This window comes from Amphiura filiformis, chromosome 15 (assembly GCF_039555335.1).
Source record: "Amphiura filiformis chromosome 15, Afil_fr2py, whole genome shotgun sequence".
In the NCBI taxonomy this organism is placed as follows: domain Eukaryota; kingdom Metazoa; phylum Echinodermata; class Ophiuroidea; order Amphilepidida; family Amphiuridae; genus Amphiura; species Amphiura filiformis.
In genome coordinates, this window is record NC_092642.1 from 44358713 (window position 1) to 44377231 (window position 18519).

An 18519-nucleotide genomic window follows, 5' to 3' on the forward strand; every position below is an offset into this window, starting at 1 on the left:
GGCAAACTGCCGCAGAAAATTTCAGGGATAAAATAGGGACGGCAAACATGGCAAAGAGTAAAGTGTCCTTAAAAAGACTAAATTTAGGACAAAAAAATGCCAATTGACATCCCATTCGCCTTAAAAGAATTGAAAGTCGGCTGCCCAAGATATTGTGAGAAAGATAATATGCTCTTTAAGTACTTCCTTAGTGTGTCAATGGCCCCTCAGAAGAAAGGAAATATTTCTCGTTCTAGCCTATCGGAACGTGCTTCCTTACTTTACTCAAAAGTAAATAATATGAAGTTATTTAACCATGTATGCGTTGCGTGCTGGCCATAGACTTCAACATAAAAAGTTCCAAGTTTTTAGATATTTTCTCAAATTATTAAGACCTATCTCAAGAACCACTAAACCAATTTGGGGCTTGTTTGTACTCATTTTAATGCGTTTTTCATGTCGAATCCAAATATGGTCATGAATATTTACAATTCTGAATTTTTTGAATTTTTAAAGAAATATATAACTTGTCGTCTGCATGTCGACATCCATGTGAAGAGGGTTGTATAACGTAGTCTCCAAGACGGTAATATGCTCCAATTGAGCATATTAACGAGCTCACTGAAAAGGAATGGGCCTGATCTGATAACACGTGTAATCAATTAATATTCGCAAATCACGTGTATCGAATCATCTTATAATTGTTATCATAGGGCCAATGTCAAAAGCAATTTCTTTGAACGATGATTGTTTGCAATATGTGGTTATAAAAATGAGAATTTGTCAGAGCTATAGGCTACAATCACTCATGGTCATATTTGGATAGCTGGATTTCAGTAGAACTAAATAATTTAATTCGATACACTCTAAAAACGGTTGGTAAGTACCCAAACTATATGAGCAACCAACCTGTTAAGTTTGATACAAAACATTCCATTGAAAATAACACATATAAATGTGCACTGCAAAAACAAATGTTTATAGGCCCATTCTCCGATAAAGCGTCCAAGTTTGGTCTCGCAAATTGCAAAATTCCAACCACGAAGAATTCATGAAAATCATTCAGAATCGTAAACTTTAATAGTTTCAGAGCACAAAACAATGCATGGGTGATTTTTCAACAATACTTAATTTTTGAGCAATATTACTTGTACGCATTGGTGGTAACGTATCAGTGGTAACGTATCTGTGAAGCCTTTTCACACTTTTTGTCTTAATCGTGCAAGTGTAAAACTTACCGACTTAATACTCATACTTGATCAGTCATCACCCAAAGTACTAAAGTCTGGTATGGTATTTGGCTTCATTTATCACAGCGTTTTTCCGAGGGAGTAGAATTTAGGTAACGTATCTGTGACGACATGAACGTAACGTCAGGATTTTTTGCCGTTAATAGACCTGATTTTTTAACTTTGAAACCATTGTGTTATGTACCACATATATAATATAACTATGGAGCCTGCTTGATCCATCACATATGAGAACATTCATATAGCTAGTTATTTTGACAGATTGCTATCCATTCGAAATATGGTAACGTATCTGTGAACAATATTGGCGACATAGTCTCAAAGACCTGTTGGAAAAATTTAATAACCTGCGTTGTGATGTTTTATACTTTATAATTAGGGCATGATACCAGCTAATGAAAAGTACCTATAATCCATTATTATGCGCGCATGTATAGCGAACAGGGACACATTATACGGAACGCACCTTGGCTGGCGACATGGAGGAAAACAATGGATATGCATAATCAGCTTTATTGTTTTATACTTTCTAGGCATGTTAGAACCTCTTGCCCCACACATTTTAGAAAGCAACTCCTAAGTATTAGTTATATTAAAAAAAGTCATTTCTTTCAGACGAAACAAGTCTGAATACGACTTGAAACTATGGGCGACACAAATTTGGCTTTTTGAACGCTTTATCGGAGAATGTGCCTATATCTAACCACTGACGATATAGGCCCTATAGTGTGCATTTACAGCAACACTATAGGCCTATGTTTATGTTAATAACATGCTGAATCATTGTTAATAAAACACTATAGGCCTATATAAATGTGTTTATTAAGTCTTGCTCTAAAGCCTATATCGTACTTTTTGCAGTGTATCCAACATTTGAGTTGGACATCGTTCAACCAACGTTGGGTAGTCCGTAAGAAAATAGACCACATTGTGGAAGAGATACAAATATATTATGGTATTTATGGTCAATAAACGACACGATCTGTATTAATTTGAGACTATGAATTGCATTAAATAAGTGAACCATACGCCACGGTGACACCATACATGCGTAACTAAATGTTTGTTTTTGTATTACTCCAGGGGGAGATACTGCAAGTGTGATAATTACGTTAACTGATGGTGTATTAGACGATACGCAAGACGCTATACAACAGGTAATTTAAAATAGTGAAAAAGGGTACAAAATTATGTAATTTTGCCAAAAAGTGGAGGTATAGTAGCTTGTGTTTTACTTGTTCGCCGTAGAAGTGATGATGTAACATCAGGATTAACTACTGTAGCAATTATATAAGGTTGACAATTTTTAAATATATCGCCCTGCACTACAAGCAGGTTGCACTCATCACCCGAGTATGTCTGCAATCATAGATTGAACAGAAAATGTCTCTTTTCAAAGATACTAATCTTACAGGTACGGGTGAACAGCAGATATGAATTATCTACAAAATTGCAATCCTGATCTTTACTCTATGGTTCAATGCAGAGGTACCCATGGACGTAGGCTACTGATGCAGTGCGATATATTAAATAAATTGTTTAAACCTATTGCTATGGTAGTTAATCCTGTTATATCATCACTTCTACGACGAATAACTATACGCTTGTCACGTACGTCACATAATCATAAACATTAAACATGCTGCCAGTGTTTCAGCATGTCTTCTGGGCTGATATAATTTATAAACATATCTTATAAACATATCGAACTCATGCGTGAGAGCGAGACTGAATGTGTCTATTTAGTGGAGTTAACATGTATATTCGTACATATGATAGTAATTTTTATTCTTCATAACTTACTTGTTATTTTCTGTTTCACATGGATTCGCTAGAGTGTTTTCAAACTCAGGCTTTGAAGTCGAATAGTGCAGTGACAGGCAGATACTGTCGCCATGTCTGCATTGGAGTTGGATCATTCAATGATTTGGAGAGCTCTAGAGATATAATGCATACGAATATACATTAACCTGGGCCAATGCGGATCGGTGTTTTGGAAAACTAGGATTAAAAACATATGTATAGTGTACATGGATGTGATTTGTCTCGATTTTTCCAGATTTTCTGTGGCCTAAATTTACTCAATTTTACTGATTTTGAGCGTGTTTTAGGGTTATTTTTCCCCAATTTCACGCTGTTTTTCTGGATTTTTTACTATTTTTTGAATATTTCACAAATTTGAATCTCACCCGTGAGTATAAAATACCGCCTAGACATGAGAGTACACCAGACACACCAAACTGCATTCTGAAGAATGTCCTTCTGACATCAAATAATGTTTGAATTTTTGCAATTCGCAATGTAGGCCTACAGTAACACATTTTATGGTCAACTTTCTGAAGTAAACTTTATAAACCTAATGATAGGCTACGTAGGCCTACTAAGTAGCCATAGATTTATAATGTCACCTTTACTTCGAGAACTGTATGTTAAATGTCAAAAATGTCGATTTTTAATAGTTTGCCATAAAAGTATTATATCGCGATTTTCAAAATATCAAAAATATTTGATATCAGAAAGACATTTCTCGTATTCTGAATGCAATTTGGTTGTCTGATGTACTCTTAGGTCCCACAAAAATACCGTTCAAATGTGGGTTAGGCCTATAGAACCCTTAAAGAAATTTTAAAAAGCCGATAAGAGCTGACCATGTTCCTATATTCTGTCATGTATTGAATATTTATGTCTTACAGGCAAATAGAGCGCGTAAATTGGGTGCAAAAGTACTAGCCGTGCGAGTGGGAGACAGCAGCATCAGAGACTTACGAAGTGTAGCAGACTCACCGTCAGAAAATCACATATTCAGGGGAGACACGTTCCATGATCTGGATAGTATCATAGACAATGTAAGTAATTCTATCAACTTCATAGATACGCATGTACGCGGTAAGTTGCACAATTTGTCATTTTTTGAAGGAAAGAAAAAAAATGTTGATTGAAGGTTGGCTCTGCATGCATTTTGAAGACCAACATACAAACACATTATAGACTATACACGCATTTATATCTTATAGTATAGTAGGTTCAGTGAATGAAAACAGACTGCCTAAATTACAGAGGTGTGATAGGCCTACTGCTGTGATAAGACTGATATGACTTTCACAAATCATGCAAATTCCCTTTGAGACACTGACCAATTAACAGCCCTCTAGGCATATAAGGCAAAAATGACCAGTGAGAGGGGGATTAGTGACATTTGATTTACACTGTGAATCTGGCCAGGAGGGGCTATTATCAATTAGTGAGCGATTAGTGGTTTCTGTTTTCATAGACTGAACCTACTATAACTATAAAACTAAATTTTGTTTAGTTCATAAATTTTGTTTTGTTCATATCTACTGAATTCCGCGTGCATGAATTCATTAGATATTTCATAACGTGACCACCACCTTACCATGATAACGTGACCATTACATTAACATGACATACCATAAACCCTCCGCTACAAGCATATAGAGTGCTTTTGATGAAAGCTAAATTAATCCAGATGCCGCCCATCGACAAAATTATAATATTATAGAGTTTGAGCAAATTAATTACCGATACAAACATATACAAACAAGTACTATTGTAAGACCAATATATTGTATTGGCATATTTACAGCGCTCTCGTTTTAGTTTAACTTTCATCCAAAACACACTATAAGCTTGTAGACGAGGTTTTACGGTATCTGATCTTAAAGACCGTAACGGGTGGTTGGTCGGCTATAAGTTATAGTGAATTCACTTTATTACATGTTAGTGATGGTCTTTTAGCGAACAGTATGTGATTAAATTTGATCATCATTCTAACCAATTAAGCCTATATTATGATTCTGTTCGCAGATTGTGAACACATCGTGTATAGAAATACTCTCTGCTAATCCAACACAGGTCTGCGCCGGAGGTAAGACTTATTACCGTTTATTTACTATAAATATTCAAATGTATACGGAGAAAACACTAAAGCAAGAAGATAAATAAATTCAGGATAATATTTGTGTTCGACTCCAGCTACATTGTGATCAATGATAACTTACAGAGCCAAGTTGTGACCTATATATTATTGCTTTGTTTTTACACAGTGCCATTCAACGTAACTATCAACGGAAATGGTTTCACCAAAACTCACGATGTGTCAAAGGTCATATGCAACTTCCGTTTAAATGACACGGACAATCAAGGTCAGTATTATATGACTGTATTTATGTAGTTTAGAGTGTAGATATATATTGCATGTTTCCACATTGTGTGTCTTGGAAATACAGAAAGCACGCAGAGCTGGGACGCAGAGTGGCTCTCATTGTGAAAGAGTAGTGATCGTTAATGCAAAGTTATAATGAAATGAAAGGAGAGTTAAGTTTCTGAATTTCACACATCTACGTGCAGTGAATTCAACTAATTAGACATGTGCTGAATTTAGTCGATTAAGCAAAAAGAAATAGCAACAACAATGGTTATTTAGCCCTTTTAACAAAACAAAGCAATACAAAGAACAGAAATGATACGTTATATAAAGCGTCTTGAAAAACATGAAACAAACACTGCACTGCAACAACGTTTTAAAAATGTTGTCAAAATGTTATTGCAAAATATTGTTGGCAAACATTTTTGCAAAATATTTTGATTAACACTTACAAGTAATATCATAATTTTAAAATGTTTTGCATCAGTTTTCCAAAAAAGTTTTCTAAATGCTATGAAGGAGGCACACAGGATCACTGAAGTGTTACATGACCAAAATTGTGTATACCCTTTATATAACCCAACGTTTTGTGTAACGTATTGTGTCTGCTGGGAAGTCAGTAACTGTTTGCGTGCTAAAAATCACAAGGATCTATCTTTTAATTTAAATAAATCCATTATTCAAGAGATACGTAAAATTCGATACTATTTTTACATGATTTACAGAAGTGAAGCCAATCTCAGTTTCATCGACACAGTTATTATGTCCTGCGCCAAAAATTGACACAAGTGGCACGTAAGTGATTCATCATATTTAACTTATCATCTATGCCCATTACTGTCCCTTTCTCTCTAATACGCCCCACTCTTTGGAATTGAAAATAAATACACACGGGTATAAAGTTATATTCAAGTAGATTACTATACACGCATAATGCTAACATTTGCACGAATGAAACAGGGCACCTATTAATATTTGCACTTACCCACTTCTGGCACTGATCAGTCGAGATAGCCTTTTATATATGAACAATATTTATCAATTTTCTTAGACTTCGCCTAATTATGAGTATCGCACAGATCGGTATCACGGACGTGTTACGTAACTACAAGAACATAGTGGCTTCCTATACAATGCAATGAGTTATTATATTTAAGAGTCGAATGTAGGCCAAAGATCTGATTCAGTGTTTTAGATGCTGCTGATAGTGAAGGTCCGCGAATGATGTTTCACGTGGTGATAAAAACGTGTTTATTATACTCTTGTTCATTTATAATATACCAGGTATGTGGTCCTGCAAGTGTCTGTCAATGGTATTTCCTTCATATCAAGTAATGTCACTGTTGTAGCTAGAAATTGTGAAAGGGTAAGTATGGTTACGGTATGTTGACGATACATTTGTATTTTGAAATGAGTAATTGCGAGCCAAAACGATTCGCGTTGACGAAAACATTACGTAGTAACAGAACTTATGTTATGTTTATGAATATATATTTAATTGTAGGCCTATATCCAATTTTATTATTGTATATTTTTTATTTTATTTATTTATTCGAACATACGCTTTTAAATCAGCGGCACACGCCTACCCGGCGGTGCGTTCATACATAAAGCAACAAAATTACATAGTTTTACACGTGAAATGAAGTGAAATTTACAAACATAAACATGTTAAAGGAGAGTAATTTGAAAAACTATACATCACCCAATACATCCCTATAAAAAATATCACACCAAGTAAACATGGCAATATAAACGACTGTAATGCATATGTCATTGTATATTTTGTTATCATTCCTTTCTACTTGTCATGTCCAAACCTCTCAATAAATACTCGTTCATCTCGATTTTGTGTATACAACCTAGATTTTCGTCGCACAAGGAAATAGAAACTTGTGTATTTATATTAATTAAAGTAATAAATAGCAAACATAACTTTCAATATAATCGTGTTTCATTTATATTGAAACTACAACAACGTAATTTAAGCTTGATGTACCGGATCGATGTATCAAATAATTTAGGGTTACTTCCCACTCAAATTGAGTTCAAATCTTGACACAGATTTTATCAAAACATATTTCAATCGACGTGGACATATTTTGATTAACCAAATAATATATTGTTTGGTATGAATTACCAGGTAGGCCTACACTCCCGTTTCTCCTTTTCTATTTAAAAATAAACAATTCCGTTTCGTATATTTACTTATATTCTATTCATATTTATAGAGATAGTTTTGAACGAATTTGTTTAACTTTTTGAAAAACTGGGTAAGTTAACTTTTGGTATGCTTATAATATAAGGCAATGACTCATACTAAATTAGACCGTTGACGAGAAAATTGAGACACTTTTTCATTTTATTGTCTTTTCTTGAACAGGCGAGTGTTGCAGGTGCGATTCTCGGTGTCTTCTTTGCTCTTATTATCCTTGGTCTCTTATTACTATGGTGGTTCTGGCAACTGCTGTGTTGTGTGGTGAGTTTTTCTTTAGCATGCTATAATTATATTCTCCAAATTGCTCCATACGTCGACTTTCCGGAATTTGCAATGATTTGTATACCTACAAATTCACCTTTTTGGTAAATCTATAAAGCATTTTATTGCATCATGTCGATGTGGACATCTTTAGCGAACGTCGACGATATTACGTAGTTCTTACGCACATGATACAACGACTCTTTAAAGCCTTTGCATCACGCCGATATATGAACATCTTTAGCGAACATCAATGATGTTAATTACGCACGGAACTGCGCAATAATAATTCGAGTATGTGCACATCGGGATTTACCGGGAAAAAATGATTTGTTTTTGTTGTTATTGTCGAAACTTATCTTTTGGCCACTTTTCATGATTTTTTGGGGAAAAGTGGTGTGTCACAGCCTTTTCCCAATCAAAACGGTGGTATTGCCTCAAGTCTATGCATATGGCATACTATCCTTTACTGTTGTATCACACCATATTGGATTAAGAGGCACTGGTATTACCGGTGAATTTCTGTTATACCTAGAACCAAGAACCCTTCAACAGTCATCAGATAAATGTATTCTTCAAGTAGGGAGTGAGGATCCTTTAACATCTCCTTATCAGCCCTATTTCCCCCTGAACTCTGAAGCCTCCTGTCCATTTATCTTGTACTATAACATGTACGTTGTTTCTTTATGTATATAAAGGTAGTAAAGAGACCGCCACCTCCAAGACCAGCTCCACCACCACCATCTCCAACTAAGAAATGGCCCGCGGTAGATGCTTCTTTCTACGGTGGTGGAGGACCAGGTGGAATTAAGAGAATGAACGTAAGTTACTATACTGGTGCTCTTTGGATTTTTTCTGCCTCCGCAGGAGGTAGTATGCTTTGAAATTGACACCTAAAATGCCGCACATTGCGCGGCATGTAGGCCGATTGTACAAATTTATATTCCGACAAGTACTCTCATTTCCGCCCAATATCGAGAGCCCAATATATATCCCCCACCTCTCTGCGCCATACATAAATTCGCCTATCGCCATTTCCGAATGTTCAAAAAGGTAATCACGCTTCCTCAGCATGTGCAATAAATTAGCATTAAAATTAATCTTATTCTATAGGGATTCTAGAAACACCTAGCACGTGGCGACAATGGTGTGGATATATCAAGTTCATGAATTATGCATTAGAATTTTTTCTAACTCATATGTTGTATAATTGAAGACCGAATTAAAAAGACTAGCTTGCGTATGCCGTCCTGTAAACCAGACCAAAATGCCATACTGCGCAGGTCAGCAACCAATCACGGCGCGCCTTTGTCATGACGTCAGACGCAAACTAGTCTTTTTAATTCGGTCTTTAATTATTAGGTTGTAGCCTCAGCGCTCATTAGCAGCTTTATCGTTGAAGACAATTAGTTGGAAAACCGTTATGCTGTGACAATGGGAATACACATCAAACAAGGTTTAATTTCATGATTACATGAAATCTGATTATCAATGGAAAAACTTTGGCTGGAGAAGTTGAAGCTGACGTTCATGGCGACACTTTGGATGTGATAATTTGACATCATGGATTGTTTTGTGCAAAATTTGAGGTATTTTTGTGCCATTTAATACGCGGTGAGTCAGCAGGCCGACTGGCATGCAGGCTAGGCTCGACTAGGCCGCAATCATCGTGCATGCGTGTCTACATCATAATAATAGGTTGAAATGATGGGATTGAAAAGACCGGCTAGCTATTTGATTTCTCTGCATATGATACGAGATGTATGTGCTGTGCCGTGTTCAACGTACAAACGGCATGTCATGATCATGATGATGTTTCATTTGAACTGCAATGTATGGTATGATACGCCTAGCCGCGCCTATGGCCGGCTTCATTGCTGTTCAAATACATGTACTAAAGTATTGCAATTTTATTGCGTTGATATAATTCGGAATAATTCGTTTTAAAGTATTTGCTTCCCCAATTCCCATGCGTGGTTGGTCATGTTGGTGGTATGTAGGCCTATGTCAGTTTTTTACATTCTACTGAGTACTGTTGCAATATTTTTGCATGCATAGGCCCTACCCATGTTCGTTTCAAGACTATGACTGAGAAATTTGCTTTTTGTTTGTTAAGATAAAAATAAAAATAAAATGCAAGAATCATCTTTCCCCACACAATACCTCTTACAAACAAGGTGTTGATATTGGCCCTTTCGATGCAAAACAAAGCACAAATGAAGGAAAGAAAACAAAACAATAATGTTTTTGATTTTTTATTCAATTACACATACAAAAAAGTAATGGCCTATGAAAAGACCCCCTAAATATAATAATATTAATATTATTTTAGTCCTGAATACAAAATATAATAAACAAACATAAAATAATCTGATACGAAATTTTGTTACTCTGAAACGTTACAATCGTAATTTTCAGTCAAAAAATCCACAAGAAATGACTCTTGATACAACTTTGGCCTAGGCCTATATTTAAAAAACAGAAACGGCTGCCTGCATTTGGAACTCTTCATATCTGAAAGTTTGAAGGTCTTATTTCATACATCAGAATTATTTCCAAGATTGCAAGATGGCTTTAGGTGACCGTGGCCCTATTGGCTAATGCACAAATTTAGATTTTCTTTCTGTTTAAATAATACTATAGTATGTTAAAGCTTATGCCCTGTAGATTACATTCGGTTCTTGAGATATGGCCTGTCAAAATGGCGCGAAACCAAAACAAAAAATTGGCAACAACTTTCTTTTTATTTTCTATATTTTGACAAGTCCAGTTGCCAGATGATTTTCTAATTACATGCACGAATTATGCAAAGTAAAGATTTCAGATAACCACATACAATTAAAAGAGCTATGGCACTGAGGCATGGTACATGGGTAGAACACACACTATACTACAAAATTACGATTGTGTTTTGGCAAATTTCAATTTGCATAATTAATTAGGGCCACTTATTAGAAAAGTTGATTAGGGCCCTAATTAATTATGCAAATAGAAATTTGCCAAAGGCATCCATGGGTTTTATATCTTATTTTGTAGCCGATGTGAACATTTCACTTTGTATAATTCTTGCATATATAATTAGAAAATAAGGCCTACCTGACAACATTGCATAACAAAAATAAAAGAAAGTTGTTGCCAACTTCTTGGTTACGTGCCATTTTGACAGGCCATATTTTGGTAACCGAATATCCGATTAAAATAAAATTTTCAGTCTTGTAATCAGGAGAGAATGGGCTCACATATTTCAATCTAATAGCGTTACCTTAAAGCTAGCATTATAAGTGTCTCCTTAACTAATATCAAAAGGTGCCCACTGGTATCTTGGAGGCATTGTCTTTTTTAAAGACATTTCTTGTTTAACTTGAATTTTCTAAAAGTATTTTTGATGACCAAAAGATAGTGTGTTTATTTTATTCAAAAGACTGATTTCAATACAATTTTAGCCTGTTTAGGGGTAAGGTATATCGGAGGGGGGGGGGTCATAAATTTTTGTTGCCGAAATAGGGGGGTCGCAATTTTATTGACGCCGACTTTTTGTAAATTTGGGACCCCCCCCCCTCCGAAGAAAATTATAGCCCCCGTAAGTAATAAAATGCAGCTATTGAATTTGGGTCCGTTTTACCGTGATGGATATCTGTTTTGTTCCTATTAGGTACAATGGGGCGATAAGGGTTGCACTGAAGCAGGTTCACATCTCGAAAAAGACAAGAACGCCAAACTAATCAAAGTTGTTGAAGAAGGTGGTGGTGCAGGGTCTGCATCAGCAAAACCAGGATGTCTAGAATTATTTAAGGTAGGTTAAATTATGTGACCATTTAATATGCCAAATATTTGAGACATGTACCTACTGGATTACACACCATCCAACATAGATGCTGGACATATTCTCTCTCATTTAAAAGGGCATTTCGTGATCCATAGCACCATAGCATCACCCCCCCACTTTTCTATTTTAAAAATGAGATTTTTATATCACTGGAAACCTCTGGCTACGTAAATTATGTTTATGTACAACAAATTTCATGTAGATTAATTCGTTTAGCAAAGATATCGTGAAATTTTAATTTCGTTCTGGTATACCAGAACAAAATTACAACACATTGGTTGTCTATGGAGCAGTGTAATACACATAATCATGCCTAACTCGCAAGCCTTTTTCGTGGATATCTACTGAAAAATGTCACAAAAAGAGGATGCTAGGATCACGAAATACTCCTTTAAAATTTGAAACCTGTCATAAATATATAATTATTTATACCACATACTATACTGACGGTACAATAGCCAAAGTGAGGGTCGATTTCGAAAATCAAGGTGACCATAATGACCGCAATACAAGGATGTTTTCATTTAATTTAAGATATCTGTGACGGCAGATGATTCAGAAATAATCCAGTTTGAAACAAAACCGACGAAATTCAAAAGTTGCATATCACACAACTTTCGTCAACATGGGTCAACGTCTACCGTTTTCAAGCTTCATTATCCGATGATTGAACATGTTCTGGTTATTGTCACGTGCACAAACTGATCATGGGTGCAACTTTTGAATCTGTACATGTTCAGGGGCCAATGACATATAGGAGGTTTCCTGCATGATTTATGAACTGGTAACTTATTTGTTGTGCTGACTGTATACTAGTTCGGCGTTTATAATACACGATATGCATAATGTAATTCTACATTTTGGTTTCATTCCTTGTAGCAAAAAATTGGACTGTGTTTCGCCCCAATCAAGAGTCTGTACGACAGGATATCCATAATGAGACCCGCACCAGGAGAAAAGGTAAACCTCTAGTTTGTAAGGCCAAGTATTAAAAAATCTTTCTTGTCTTGGTTTTCAAAAAACAAAAGGAGGAAGAAGTGCCTTTTTATTTTCAAGATAGCCGCCATTAAAAAAATCCGGTGTTTCAACTGTTTAAAGACATAATAAAATTAAAGTGACATGCTGGGCAACAGAACTAAACATAATGTTGACAGTGTTTTAACAGTTTTGATTATAAGTTGTAACATCATGTTAATGTTACCAGCAAATAGTACATTGAACTGTTGGCACGGTGGCTTCGATCAATTTACGCAGGAAGGGCGTCGGTATTAAACATTTATACGTTCGGGAGCAGTTTACGCGTTTAGAATATAAACTAAACGTGTAAACGTAAATTTTAAAAAACAGCATTGGGGGGGGGGGCGAAAAGAACAAACTTAAGTTCAAAACCAAGTTAACATTTGTTGGTAACAAATGCTGGACCCTTTTAAAACAATCTGAAATTATAAAAGAAAAGTGGACACAAAATTTTAATAGTAGACACCGTATTTTCACCCAACTGTGTGTACTTTAATAGTTTTAAAATTTTAATGAATGGTAACGTTCATATCTTAAGGTAAATTCAATGTATATTGAGCGTCTCATTTCACTAACACTTTAAAACTATTAAAGTAAGGACAGTCTGGTGATAATTTGGTGTCCACTTTTCAAATTTCGTGCTCTTGACAATTTTTCATTTGCTCGCCCTATTCCTTTTAAAGGAATTTTTATCTTTAATAATTTCAAATTGTTTTAAAAGGGTCCAGCCTTTGTTACCAACGATTGTTGACTTGTTTCGGAACTCCATTAGTTTTTTTTGTACTCTTAATAAATTGTTGCCTTATCAAATCTACTTGAGGTTGATTACTTTTTTTTTCATGTTTTTTGATATTTTTTTTATTGTTGTTGTTGGTATCTTAGACCATCATATCGGCCAACTTAATTCATTAGTTTTCCCACAACATTATCGCTATTGTAATCAGTCCGGTCCGACTGCCTGATCAGGAAGTACTGCCGAATCAGGCAGTATGTTGCCGAGTCAGGCAGTATGGTATCCCACAATGCAATGCTCTATTTCAAATAGAGCATCTTTGTACGTACCGCGCTTGCTTGGTTTAGAGTAAAGAAGTAGGTAAAATATATAAAATTATCAATGAATGTGCAATTAGTAGTAATTATTTTTATCAATTTTAGTTAAAATAAAGTTAATTTGCATATTTAAATTATTTTTCTCCTGGTGGATTTTTTTTCGCCCGGTGAAAAATTGTCAACTTACATGTAGCTCATGTGTGTCAAAGTAAAATTTCCCCCGATCTTTTATAAAATCACCATGAACAATTTAGTCCTTAGTCTGTCGAATTCGGAAGGGTTACCAAAACCTGTGTTGCCTAACTCGGCAACATGCTGCCTGATTCGGCAGTCGGACCGGACTGGTAATCATTATTAATATGGCTTTTTATATACCTTAGAATTCCATCTACAAGTATAATGCAATGTTTGTGTGGAGGGGTCAGCCTTTTTGTCTCTTCCGACAAAAATCATATAGGTGCATTAGATGCTTATAGATGGAATTCTACGGTATTTCGCACCAGTTAATAAAGACAATCTACAGTTGAAGTTTTACCCAGCTCTTAAGTTTAAAACATTACTTTGCATTCTCCTTTTCGTATTAAAATGTGCTTATCTTGACGTACAGGATATCACTAGTTCTTAAGGTAACATTAAGAACGTCTGTGTGATCAGATAACATTAGTTTTTATGTGGTTGTTACGTTTTACAGTAATGTGTTATAGTAATCGGTATCCCGTGTTGGTAGTGTTGTTGTTGTTGTTGTTGTTGTTGTTGTTAATGTGTTATAGTAATCGGTATCCCGTGTTGGTAGTGTTGTTGTTGTTGTTGTTGTTGTTGTTGTTGTTGTTGTTGTTGTTGTTGTTGTTGTTGTTGTATATTATATAACCCTTGCGATGTTGTTGTAGTAGAAGTTTAAAAAATATAGAACAAACATTACACAATGATATGAATGAAGGCTTATGTTGAAGTTCACCTGCACAACGCAAGTTGAATGTGAAAATGTAGGTGTGCATCGTTGCGCGTATAGTGAACCAAACCACAGCCCCGCATTTGGACATAATTTGCTATATTCTTCTAGGCTATGTAATGTAATGAGTGGGGTCCACTCATCTTTTAGATGTCAGTGCTTTATTTGCCACTTTTGTTGGGCCCTGGCAGCCCATGCTTGCTGGTCTAATTTTGCTGTATATTTTTGTTGAAATGCCTAATGAATAAATAAATAAATAAATAAATAAATAAATAAATAAATAAATAAATAAATGTTTTACCAATGTTTGTACTCAACCTGAAGATTAACTTTACTTATAATGAAATGTGAAAACAATTAAAATACAAGCTAAGTACAATACATAATACTAATATATCTTTTTGTTTGTTTTTCTTTGTTTTCAGGGATTCTGTTGTCGTGTACGGAACGCACCAGTTCGTATATAAAAGTACTATCTTTTTTTTTTTATTGACTTGATGAAATAGGAGGACACTCATATGAAAATAATTTTATCTTATACTTAAAGGTGCCTAACCAGATTGATAGCCTCATCCCCCACTTCGCATTAACCAACCAAATGCAGATATTAGTATCAGGTGAAAGCTCATTATTTTCTCCAAACTCAGGTGAAATTTGTGGCCGCAAATATGTTTCGTTTAGGCAGTATGCCCCGCCCCCCCCCCCCAAAAAAAACCCCGTGGTGGTTAGAACCCCGGAATCAGGTATATCTGCCACTAGGATACACATTCTTGCTACTGGAATTCAAATCGTTGAAGCCGTTTAACTCAAAACTTAGAATAAGAATGATTGTGTGATGGAGGTAGAAAACAAACTTTGTTGCAATCGGACCACAATCTGGGCACGCACCTTTAAAAATTAAGTATGAGCCGGTATATCACTCTTAGAAAAAATGTGCTACGAGGATTCTCAGCTGTCCTCCAGGGGGCACCTTTAAAGGTTTTTCAAAGAATCATTAAATGTTCTCCAAAGGGGTGTTAGAACCTCTGTTGCTTCTATTTAGAACCATTTTGGGTTGAACATAATAAGAATCTTTAGAGAACCTTTTTTCCGTAGGTTTCTCCCTGCAGGACAAAGTTTCTGAGTTGCTCTTTTTCTGAGAGTGATAAGGAGGGATGATGAGATATAGAGCTTGATGACGACACTGGTAAACTTGGTGTCAGTTAAAGGTGTGCGAGTAATAATAACTTATTAAAAGATTGAATGACACCACGACCGAATTAAAAAGACTAGTTTGCATATGACGTCCTGTCAACCAGACCAAAAATGCCGTACTGTGCATGGCAGCAACCAATCATACCGCGCCTTTGCACTAACGTCAGACGCAAAGTAGTCTTTTTAATTTGGTCTTCAATAGTACTGTTATAAAATAATGTTGGTGCTAAATTTATATGTTGCTTATAAATTGCAATTTTAATAGCATAACATTTTTCTTCGTTATAGGCCTACCTTTATATTCCATGTATGTTCCCCTTTTCCTCCACAAATGTGCAATTACGTGCTTTGTAATGCCCTATCCATTTAGACGACTGTATTTTTGTTGTAATGAATTGCTGTATAAAGATACGATGGCTTCTGTTTTTTGATGGGAAGTTTTACTTTTTTTTTTCTGAAATCGTTTCTATAACTAAGCTGCAGAACACATAGGCCTACAAGGTATTGATTTTCCGTCTTTTTGCAATATATCCAACATTGGGGTGACCTTTTTATTTTATTTTTTACCAGTTTGACAAATGTTTAGAATTCAAACAAAACATGCATGTTCATGCTCGGCCAAATAGGCCAGCCTCATGATATCATTAAACGGTTAACAATGAATGAAATGAGAATTTTGGAGGAAAGTAGAATTAAAAATAAATACGGGGTGGCACCTTTGAGAGCAGTATCCAGATTAAAATGGGTTTATACGCAAAGGCTGTTGGGATTTTCCTATAAGGTGAATTAAAAGTTGCCCTTTTCCACAATGTTGAGATTGTGAAACGATTATTATTTGAAAATGATCTGCAATAGCTTCAGACGTGACCCGGACTCTTTACCCTACCTTTGAAATGTTCAGTGCCCATACACTGAAAAATAAATTGTGATTTAATTTTACGAAAAATTCCGGCAGCAAAGTTACCGGAAATGTTCCTAAAAATCTTTCGGAACACTAGATTGTGCTCTTCCAGTTGCAATCCATACTGATACCTCCTATGTAACATACCTGAAGACCGTATTCTTCAACACACGGAGTGTAAATATCAAATGGGGTTAACTGACATGACTTTGTGACCGACTCCATTTGAATCTACACCCCTGTAGATTAAGTTCATGTCTTCCATAGGGGGTGTATGGATTTCAACTGGAATAACCAATTGATTAACTATACTGTACAGAACCGTTCCAGCAACGTAAGTTACGTTCGGAGATGTCGGTAAAGGGGTCCCAAGCGTGATAGAATTACACAACCATATTCTTCTGACCAGTTAATTACTGGATGGCCCATAGCAGAGTTACTACAGGACTAGGCCTACTCCAAACTGGAGTAGCCATGCGGTAACTTCAGATAGTCATGGAATTTCTTAATATTTTGTCATTATTGTGCTGATAACAAATATGAAATACAAAAGGGTAAGAAGTCGGGTTTTAAGTGAAATGATCAATTTTGAAAATGGTGTTTACCCCCAATTCTACAACAGGCTTCTATATGGAAAATATTAACAAACTCTTTCATAGAATTTCGTTGTTTTCACATTATGTCGAGGTCTTTGTATATTTTTAAATATTAAAATAAACAACATGGTTAGCGACTACTTTTTTTTATATTAATCCGAAACTATGCAATATTCGACATATTTTAGCAGCTTCACCCCAATTTGTGCCATAATGCAAACGTACATGCAATGAAATTTACACGCGAACTCAACTCACAGGATCCTTTAGATACCGAATCACGCTTGGGCCCCATGTTCCTAAAAATAATAAGTAAAGCCTTTGCAATAAATGTACGACAAGACAGAAACGGTTTTTAGTTATTTATTTTATTTTTATCTTTTTTTGATCAATTTTTTTTAAGGATATTTAAATTTTTGATAAGTATTATTGCAAAATGTGTATGTATTGAACACTATTTGTAAATATGTATATAAATAAATGTATAATTATTATATAAGTACCAAAGTTGTGCCGTGTTCCATCAGCACGGATATGTATAATACGTAATATTTCTCCATACAATATTGTTAAATGTATGACAGAAACATGTTTGGTCATATTTTAGATTGCTCAACAATGATGACAAGCTGGGCAAATCTCATAATTGGGCGTATGCGAGGGAGTCGGAGACAAATAAATAATTGCAACTAAACTATACCCTATTTCACTCCCTCCAGTCAGCGGCACAAACTTTTAGCAGAGTTCAGCGCTTGCTGCGTTAGCTTGGCGGGTATTTCTTGCCACTTTGTACACGCACCAAGTAAAGGTCCGTTCATACTACGCCGCAATTGCGTTGCCATGCGGTGCGTTGCCGATATATCGATTACTTTTTGTGCCGCAACTTGTCGCATTTCCAAGTTATTGCGATATCGCAATGCAGTATTTTTCAGTACAATGCGATGCGGCTTCGCATCGCATCGCAACGCAATTGCGGCGTAGTATGAACGGACCTTAAGGTTCGTTCATACTACCACCGCATTTGCTTTGCGATGCCGATATATCGATTACTTTTTGCCGCAACTCAACGCAACTCGTCGCATTTCCAAGTTAAAATGTATTTAACTTCATTGC

General features: G+C 35.6%; 1 protein-coding gene across 1 annotated transcript in view; it reads left to right on the forward strand.

Moving 5' to 3' along the window:
- Window positions 1–18103, forward strand: part of LOC140171697 (anthrax toxin receptor 1-like) — a 33054-nt gene extending 14951 nt beyond the window's left edge. The window contains exons 5-15 of the mRNA XM_072194993.1: window positions 2313–2386; window positions 3923–4075; window positions 5055–5115; window positions 5294–5392; window positions 6120–6189; window positions 6679–6760; window positions 7778–7873; window positions 8572–8694; window positions 11526–11666; window positions 12579–12659; window positions 15141–18103. Of these exons, the coding sequence (XP_072051094.1) occupies window positions 2313–2386; window positions 3923–4075; window positions 5055–5115; window positions 5294–5392; window positions 6120–6189; window positions 6679–6760; window positions 7778–7873; window positions 8572–8694; window positions 11526–11666; window positions 12579–12659; window positions 15141–15182 (1022 nt within the window). The 3' untranslated portion in view covers window positions 15183–18103. The remainder of the gene's footprint in view (window positions 1–2312; window positions 2387–3922; window positions 4076–5054; window positions 5116–5293; window positions 5393–6119; window positions 6190–6678; window positions 6761–7777; window positions 7874–8571; window positions 8695–11525; window positions 11667–12578; window positions 12660–15140) is intronic.
- Window positions 18104–18519: the final 416 nt, after the last annotated feature.